General features: G+C 31.3%; 1 protein-coding gene across 2 annotated transcripts in view; it reads left to right on the forward strand.

Annotated features, from left to right (window-relative positions):
• The window catches only part of LOC129974988 (RNA cytidine acetyltransferase-like), a 60618-nt gene extending 50809 nt beyond the window's left edge, over positions 1-9809 (forward strand). The window contains exons 16-19 of one of the 2 annotated variants that reach the window (XM_056087838.1): positions 2225-2397; positions 5353-5517; positions 8492-8601; positions 9705-9809. In XM_056087838.1, the coding sequence (XP_055943813.1) occupies positions 2225-2397; positions 5353-5517; positions 8492-8601; positions 9705-9723 (467 nt within the window). In that variant the 3' untranslated portion in view covers positions 9724-9809. The remainder of the gene's footprint in view (positions 1-2224; positions 2398-5352; positions 5518-8491; positions 8602-9704) is intronic. The other variant, XM_056087839.1, reaches the window with a different exon arrangement.
• Positions 9810-10135: the final 326 nt, after the last annotated feature.

Raw genomic sequence — 10135 nt, forward strand, 5'->3', positions numbered from 1 at the left:
TTCGTTTGCTAGCTAGAAAAATTGAAAATGAAACTTTAAAAAAATTAAATATATATATATATATATAGTGATCGAGACCGATTGCAAAGTGTCGTGATTGTTTCCACCGGTTCTAACTGGTTAATGACTTAAATTAATTAAAATAAATAATGACTTAAAAAATAATAATGTTCTCACATGATAACTTGAAATTTGCAATGGCAGATTTCTTTTTTTTTTTTCTCTCTCTCTCTTTTTTTTTTTTTTTTTTTTTGTGAAATTAATAGTTTTTGAAGACATGATCATTTATTTCCATAGGTAAATCATAGCGAATATCCATCTAACGACAATTAACTCCATTTTCGCCCTTGTTTAACTTTCTGTTAAATGCCGATTTCTTCATTTCTTTTACATTTTTTGACTGAATGAAATTTTAAGGCGGTGAACAAAATTTATAATATAATAATTTTATTTAAATAGTGAAGTCTTGAATTAAGCACAGTTGTAAAAACGTTCAAACCGTTTAATTTGGTTTGAAAAGCTTTTTGAAATTAGCGCTCACTTCACTTGCTTTGTCTCAAATTATCCATAAACCACCTGAAACTTTCGTATAGTAGTATGTTTACATTTGATTCTTTCCATTCCATAATGAATAATAAGAATGATTTCTGTGCCTTGTACGTAGAAGCGTAGATGATTAATAAAAATATATATATATGATAAATAATTTTAAAAGATAAAGGCTTTAGTGATTTTTTTTTGTATGAAACTTAAAAAATCATTAGATTATATTGTGTTGTTATTCTTATAAATAATAATAAATATAATGGTTGTACAGATGGTTATCAAAATAATGGAAATACCTGTGAATAAAAGTGACATTTTTGAATACGCTTCGTAAGCATTAAAGTATAACAATAGTCACTAGTTTATATATATATATATATAGGTAGTATGTGTTAACTTTATTAAAATTCTGTAATTCTCGTTTTTTTTTTGTTTTTTTTTCAAAAGCGCAAAATGCCGGAGATCTCCGATTTTCAAAAAGTCCAAATTGTAGGAGCCCGTCTAGCTGGTGCAAGTGTGACAGAAACATCCCAGCTTTTAGGCGTTTCTAAAGGTACGGTGTCTAAAGTCATGACAGCATACATACAGCGCGGCAAGACAAGCTCGGCAAAGCAAAATAGTGGGCGAAAGGAGAAGCTCAGTGAAAGAGACCGACGGGTATTGAAGCGGATTTTAATGTCTAAAAAGCGAACAACTGCAGTAAAAGTGTCCACAGAGCTCAATACCCATCCGATTTGGATTCTCCAGTGTCAGCGATTACAGTTAGAAGGCACCTTCATTTTTTCAGAACACTTATGGCAGAGCAGCAATTCCCAAGCCACTTGTCACAGATGTTAATGGTAAACCTCGTCTACAGTGGCGTCACACTCGCAAAACCTCGTCGATTGATAAGTGGAAGAAAGTAATATGGTCTGACGAATCGTATTTCCCACTTTTTTCTACAACAGGACGGGTGCACGTTTGGAGGACACCTGCACAAGTGAATGACCGCGACTGTCTCCTTCCAACTGTCAAGCATGGAAGTGGATCTGTCGAGATATGGGCAATCATGTCGTGGTTTTATGCTGAACCAAACGTAACCCTGAAAGGAAGGATCACTGGTGAGAAGTATAGAGAAATTTTAGCTGACCAGTCCATCCTATGATGCAAACTTTGTTTCCTGCAAGAGATGGCATTTTCCAGGATGATAATATACCTATCCATGCAGCTAAACTTGTTCAATCATGGTTTGATGAACACGAGGATGAAATTAAACATGTACCTTGGCCAGCACAGTCACCCGACCTCAGTATAGTGAACCATTATGGTCTATTTAGAGCGTTTAATACGGAATCGAGATCCTCCACCGGCATCTCTCCCAGAACTTTCACAATATCTCCAGGAATAATGGTACAATTTTCCTCTAAACACTATTCAACACTTGTATGAATCGATTCCTAAGCGAATGCAAGCTCTGTTACATGCCAAAGACGGTCCTACACCATACTAATAAATAATTCTTTATAAATCTAAGGTGTTTCCATTATTTTGATAACCACTTGTATATTTGTTTGATTGATCGACTAATTGTAAATGTTAATTTAAGTATTATATTAAAAAAAAAAAGATTTTTTCATCATTTTCTGATACCTGGTCATTTTAAATAAATAATTTCTTTCTTTTTTGTTATATATAAAAGCTTTGACGCCTGAGCAACTGCGATGGCTTCTATCCCCTCGTAGTCTACAGAGGCTTAAAGCCTACTGTCTTCAGCAAGTAGATTATCATTTAATTCTGGACTTACTGCCTGTTATAGCAAGATATTATTTTCTAGGATATTTCAATGGTTATTTCTTGTCGTCCATACAAGAGGTAAGTTCTGAAGAATTCGTTTTTCTTTATTTTTTTAAAATCAGAAAATAGCTTGATTTCTTCCTTTTCTTTACTAGAAAGGGCCTTGATAACTCTGTTGGGTACCTCAAACAATGAAAATTACCGACCCTTCCCCGTTTTCCAAAACCAGATGTCTTCTGATTTTAATTTAATCTATATAAGCGCTTTTAAAATAACAAATATAATGACAAATCCAAGTAACAAAAGGATAAACTGTGGATATCTTCAAGAAATTTGCTTTTGAAATCTGTTATATAGTTTTAAATAAATTTTAAGTTAAAAGTAATTTACAAAATGTTTTTTTTTAATTTAACGCTAATCAAACACTTTCATACAAAATTTGCCAGAGCCTTTAATATGGGAGTGTAGTTATCAAAAAAAAAAAAAAACTGATCTTCAAGTGAATTTAAGAACATGAAAAAGGTCTGAGAATTTTTTTTACTAAGAATACTTGATTTTAATATGAATAATTTCAAGTACATGGTCTTTATAAATCAACTGAAAATACAAATTTAAATATTCAAAAAATCAATTCTCTTCCCATCTTCCCCCGCCAAAAAAAAAAAAAAAAAAAAAAAAAAGGGCCCACCAAAATTGCGAAGATCTTAAGACACTTGCCTATTTTGATTATTTGATCATGCATTCCTCCTTCTAGGGACATGGAAAGACTGTGTTTATTTTTATTTTCTTATATACAGGTTGGTTATAATTAAACTTCCCCTATAAACAGCATCCTACAACTCAAACGGATGAATGGATTACAACGACATTGGCATGTAGACTATACACGAGATACGCTTATGGAATTTCGAAAAAAGAAGGAAAAAAATTAATTCCGAAATGTCCACCAGAGGGAGCCTTTTCTGTAAAATATATTAATTTTAACGCTATTAAACGACCAAAACGAAATACAGAAAAAATATTAACATTTATTGAATAGTTTCTGATCACTTTGTCATCGAACCACATTAAGTAAAGATAAGGAAAAAATAACAGTACGCTGTTTGAGGAGGGGGGGGGACAGTTCAATTTGCAGAAACAAGAACAGATTAGGACGAAATTGCACAAGGGGAGCAGTTGTTAATGCCGTCTGTGTGAGAGCATGATAATCCAAAAGCGCTTTATGATAGACTAATGAAATTTGGTATGTGGTTTTTACACCAAATTTGTATATTTCATATCAAATTTTAAATGAAAACCATAATGAGGATGTCTACTTTCCAGCTGTTCGTATACAATCTAGCATGATAACTGCACAACGAAGGGAGCTAGATGAATAAAATTTGGTACATAGATTTAACATTTAAAATGCAGATGATTTTGAAAAATCGAACCAAATCTGTCAAAGGGTTGACCGTCTGTTGGTTTGTACTTTCACAAGCATGTAAACGCAATAACCAAAAGTGCTGCCACTTAAAAATATGTAATTTGGTATTGATTTATGCCTGCAGTTGTAGTTCTTTGCCAAATTTCGATTTCAATCGGTCTGGCAAAAGGCTACAAAAGACATAGATTTAGTATCAGATGGAAATAGAAATAATCGTTTTGGTATTTATGTATTCACTCCATCCTTGCGGTTAATCACCAACTACTTGTTGAAATCGGTCCAAACTTTTTATTTTTCGAAATCTCTAGGAACTGGAGGGTAAGAAAAGATGATTTATCTAAACGTTAAAAGCTTCCGAATGATATAATAAAAATTGTCAAAATTGGTCGTGTGACTACAAGGCGCTGTCAAGTCGATGCGTTACCCCATATAGAATGAAGCTGTGTTTTTGGAACTTCTGTCACAAAAGGAAATGGATGATTGGAAAAACAACCATTGATAATGCATCTAAGACAATTATTAATAATGTGTGAATTCCTATATGAAATAAAAAATTTTGAAATTAATACAGGGGTTATTACCTAGGAACTGTTTTCCTATTAATTCCTTTAGAGAATTTAAAGTGAAGTATTTATTTCGGAATCTTCATCCAAGTGAAAAGCGGTGGGGGATAACAGATGACGTATATTTTTGAAGTCTCTCTTGAAAATGGTGGACGTAGTGGACAGGCAACTATTACTGACATATCTAGGATCGTGAGTTTTCATCTATATCAATAATAAAAATGAATGTGTGTTGACACTTTACAGAGGTTTAACCTGCAGCTACCAAATTTGGCACATGTGTATACTTTGGAAAATGAGAATGTGACTTTGGAGGGATTTTTTTTTTTTTTTTCGGAATTTTAATTCATTGAAAATTATTTTGAATTTTGGTTGTTTTCTATGATAATTTAAAAAAATATTAGTCCGAAAAAAAATTTTATATCGTTTTTAAATAAAAAATTTTTTTTAATAATCTACAAAATTTTTGCTAAATATTGGCAATTTTAAAAACATATTTTTTGGCTAATTTCTAATAGTGGTTTGCTTACATTGTTGCCCTGGAATATAAACCATTTTCATTGTTTCATCAAATATTTAAATGCGTGATTTTTTTTCATTGTTGAAAGTTAAGGAAGAAGGATACTGTTTAGTTTACAAAACAGATATATATTTAAAAAAAAAAGTGAAGCTTAAATATCGCGAAATTTAGAAGATAAATAAACGAAAATTTATATTTTTAATAGTGGTATCATGTTATAGAAATATTTCCATTCGAAAAGTTCATGTACACAATAAACAGAATGTAAGTACGACAATTAAAATAACATGGCTTTAATGTAGCCGATTTGGCGAAATCATTAACATGGAGTTAAAAAAAAAAAAAAAAATCTTAAGTCAAATATAACCGATACTTTCAGCGAAACAGGAGTTTGGATTGTACAAGTAGTCCCTTTGTTTTCGTAATATTTTAAATATGTATATATATTTCAAAAGTATTTTAATATGTTTTAAGTCGCCCAAATGAATTTATTTAGTAAAGTACTTATCAACTTTTGTTTTTAGTCAGTACTGCTGTGCATAGGCATGCAGAGTAAATCGGTCGATGAAACTGCAAGTGAGTTAGCTGTTGAAGGCCAGCAACTTATGGGGTGCTTCAGAAAAGCCTTGAAAAGGATTCTGCAACAACTTGACTGTTATCGGAATAACTCAAGTATTGATGATGATGTAGTAAGATTAATTATATTTATAACATTTCTAATTATAAAGTTAAACTAAGATTTTTAATTATGTTTTTTTTAGTGATGTTTTCAGTCGATGCTGTTTTCATACTGACGTTTTAGATCTTTCTGTAAACGAATACATGTTTTTGTGATGACTGTGAATACGATAGCACAAAACCGCTTCAAGCTAGATGGATGAAATTCGTCATGTAGTCTTTACATTAAAATTATATATCCGTAATAAATGTTGGACAAAATCTATCTGACTACCTAAATGGATGGCATTTAGTATATTGTTTTATCGTCAAATTTGTAGCTCTCTGTCAGAATTTAGATGAAATGGTTCACCGTCTGTCGATTTATATGCATGTTAATGCAATACCTGTAAGAGAGATAGTTGGAATTTAGTATATGGTCTTGCTACCAAAATTTTTCTGTCTAATTTAAAGGTAAATTAAAATTCAAAATCGCTTACCTTCGGTGAAACTGCAGAAAAAATACTCAGAGGTGAAATGCGTGTGCGTGTGTGTGAGTAAGAGAGAGATTGTGTGCATGTGTATGTGTGTGTAAGAGAGAGATTGTGTGTGAGTGAGTGTCTGAGTAAATTTGTAAGTGATTATGTGTGTAAGTGAATGTGTGAGTAAGCGTGTAAATGATTATCTGTGTGAGTGAGTGTCTGAGTAAATTTGTAAGTGATTATGTATGTGCACGTGTAAGTGAGTCTGTGAGTAAGCGAGTAAATGATTATGTGTGTGCGTATGTAAGTGAGTGTGTGAGTAAGCGTGTAAATAATTGTGTGTGTGAGTGAGTGTCTTGAGTAAATTTGTAAGTGATTATGTGTGTGCGCGTGTAAGTGAGTGTGTGAATAAGCGAGTAAATGATTATGTGTGTGCGTATGTAAGTGAGTGTGTGAGTAAGCGTGTAAATAATTGTGTGTGTGAGTGAGTGTGTGAGTAAATTTGTAATTGATTATGTGTGTGCGTGTGTAAGTGAGTGTGTGAGTAAGCGTGTAAATAATTGTGTGTGTGAGTGAGTGTCTTGAGTAAATTTGTAAGTGATTATGTGTGTGCGCGTATAAGTGAGTGTGTGAGTAAGCGAGTAAATGATTATGTGTGTGCGTATGTAAGTGAGTGTGCGAGTAAGCGTGTAAATAATTGTGTGTGTGAGTGAGTGTCTTGAGTAAATTTGTAAGTGATTATGTGTGTGCGTGTGTAAGTGAATGTGTGAGTAAGCGAGTAAATGATTATGTGTGTGAGTGAGTGTCTGAGTAAATTTGTAAATGATTATGTGTGTGCGTGTGTAAGTGAATGTGTGAGTAAGCGAGTAAATGATTATGTGTGTGAGTGAGTGTCTGAGTAAATTTGTAAATGATTATGTGTGTGCGTGTGTAAGTGAATGTGTGAGTAAGCGAGTAAATGATTATGTGTGTGAGTGAGTGTCTGAGTAAATTTGTAAGTGATTATGTGTGTGCGCGTGTAAGTGAGTGTCTGAGTAAATTTGTAAGTGATTATGTGTGTGCGCGTGTAAGTGAGTGTGTGAGTAAGCGAGTAAATGATTATGTGTGTGCGTATGTAAGTGAGTGTGTGAGTAAGCGTGTAAATAATTGTGTGTGTGAGTGAGTGTCTTGAGTAAATTTGTAAGTGATTATGTGTGTGCGTGTGTAAGTGAGTGTGTGAGTAAGCGTGTAAATAATTGTGTGTATGGTCGGTGAATGGGCGTGTGAGAGAGAGAGAGCGTGTGTGTGAGTGTCTGAGTAAATAGGTAAGTGATTGTGTGTGTGGTCGGTGGGTGTGAGAGAGAGTGAGAGTGTGTGCATGTGTGTGTGAGTGAGTGAGTGAGAGTGCGTGCATGTGTGTGTGAGAGAGAAAGAATGTGTGTGCATGCAATAACTCAGTGGATGAGATAAACTGAATTTGGTGTATGAACTTGATACGAATGTGAGTTCTAGACATGCGAGAAATTTCAGAATCCAATCAATAAACATAAAGATCAAAATTCATATTCCCTTCATTTTAATACATAAAATTATATACAAAACACTCATATCGCAGAAACATTATAGAAAATCAAAAGAACTTCCTCATAGATTTATTTTGGCTGCTGTATTATAACAACATCTATAAATATTATTTTATTTTATAGAAAACTTAAAATCAAAACATTATAAAGAAAGTAGGAAACTTACGGCAGTGTAGACAAACTTGATATTCAGACTGCTTAACTTTTTTTTTGGGGGGGGGGAGGTATATAATTCCTTTAATTTAATATTGTTTGAACAAAAATTAGTGTTTTAGGAATATTGATAAAGGAAGAAAAACAAAATGTTATTGATCCTAAACAGACGTACCACACATACAAAACAATTACTTTTTTTTTTCATTATGCTTTTTATATAAACCATAACTTATTCCTTTAAAATGATATTTTTTAGTTTATTTATAAAATGCTTTTATAATGACAAATATTTTTAAAAATACATAACTACTTTAAATTGTTATTATTAATTTAAAATATTTTTGGGAGAAATTTATATAAAAATTTTAAAAAATCGAAACCTCTAGCTTTTGTTTCATCAAATAATTAGGCTGGGTTAGCCAATCTTCTTTCTAATGTTCAATTTTCAGTATAACTCTATCTCAAAATAATCTTAAGTTATTTAATTATTAAAATCAAAATATGCAATCTAAGTGATAATATTTTTTGTGATCCCTTAAGTTTTTAAATGACAGCAGCTGATATCAGAGGAGGTAAAAAAGGATAACCTCAGACATTTAAAAATTGATGTAGTACATAAATTGTACTTGTATTTCCTATGACTTTAGAAAGTGTTGAATCTATGAACTGTATTATTATTCATTTACTTTTTTACTTTATTGTTAATTTTGTTCATACTGAAATTCTAATGCTTTGTGCTGTGGCTTTAATTTTTGTGCCCTTTAAACTGAATGCTTTTTTATTCATTGTTGTTGTTTAATTCAAAGGTTCAAAACTATGCTGCATCAAAGAAAAATGAAGAATTACTGACAACAACTGTCAAAACCAAATCCAAAAAAAATAATAGTTTTAACCACTTTTCTGTTAATGCTAAAAAGTAAGTAACTGAAATATTGTTACTCTGAAAAATGAAATTTAACATACTGACATTTCACCGATACATTGGACCTACTGTTGAAAAACGGTCCTTAATTGCTCGCTTTAGGTTTAAGGTCAATTATTTCCATGATTAAAACTTGTTCAGTTAGTTATCTAATTATCATTAAGGAACAGATGTTGATAACTAGTAGGATGAGAAATGAGCTTTAATGTGCATTGTTTAGTATGATCAATGGCAAGTTGACAATAAGTGAAAAAAATTTTTTTAATTTTACCAATATATATATATATATATATATGTGTGTGTGTGTGTGTGTGTGTAATGATATTTTAACTCTAATTTCAATTTAATTAATTTTCAAAATTTTATCTTAATTTAGTCCATAGTAACTTCATTCTAAAATATTCTCTTATTTTGTGATCCAATTCCACTGTCTCTACTTAATTCATTCAAGAGAAGCTTTGTTAAACTGCTGAATCAGCTAAAACTAACTTTCCCACACTACGTGTGAAGAGATAAAATACTGCTGATCAAGCAAATTCTTTTTTAAAATCTCCCTGTGTTTCCCCTACCTTCTCCGCACATGTCACGAAAATCCCTATCGAAATCTCGTAATATAGTAGTACTATGAAGAAATATTTTCCCTATCAATTTCTCTGGATATATAAGACCAGGGATAAAATGTCCAAGAGCTTTTTCCTCATTCCTTTCTGTGTGCTCATCGCTTGTACATATGCCTGCTTCTTCAAAATGAAATAAAACGACGTCACGAAATTAAAAGTATCTTCACTGTCTTCAAACTGCATTCTGCTTCACATAAAATAATGTTACATATATATATTGGCATTTGAAAACTATATTAACTAAAAACTAATTATTTATCAAAAATAAAATTTCTTATCATGTAATTTGAATCAACAGCGTAGACTAAAAAAATTTATATGTAGCTAATATGTAAGTTAATGAAACTCCACTGTTTCTTACAGTTGCTTGATTTGCAAATAAAATAATTTATTTTAAAGAAAGGCTGCTCAAAATTAGAATCTTTCTTATAAATTTTATAAAAATATTGCTATATAATAACTTTGTTTCTTTTATAGGTTGAAGAAAAGCAACTAAAGTGAATGGAACTCGTGAGCTTATGAGACTGTGAGCATTTGTTTTTACAAGTATACAATAAATGTTTTATCTTTATATAAGTTAAATTTTAAAACAAACTTAATAGAATTTGTCCTTGAAGTGTCTTCATCATTAGAAACTTAACATTTACATAATGAAATTAATTAGATATATGCAGGGTTGATGCTAATTCACATTTTTCAAACATCACTAAATTAAGGAAAAGAATTATAAAATTTATAGGTTAGTATATTATCTGCAAATTATGATTGCAATGCTTTACTATGTAGATCCTTGGATAAAAATTTGGCACGCAGTTACTCTTTGGATATTAAGTATTCATTTAGAAAGTATTTTGATGATTTCTTTTTCTAAATATCAATCTCGAAATTTTTACATTCTTCAATAATTT

This window comes from Argiope bruennichi, chromosome 7 (genome assembly GCF_947563725.1).
Source record: "Argiope bruennichi chromosome 7, qqArgBrue1.1, whole genome shotgun sequence".
NCBI classification, from domain to species: Eukaryota; Metazoa; Arthropoda; class Arachnida; order Araneae; family Araneidae; genus Argiope; species Argiope bruennichi.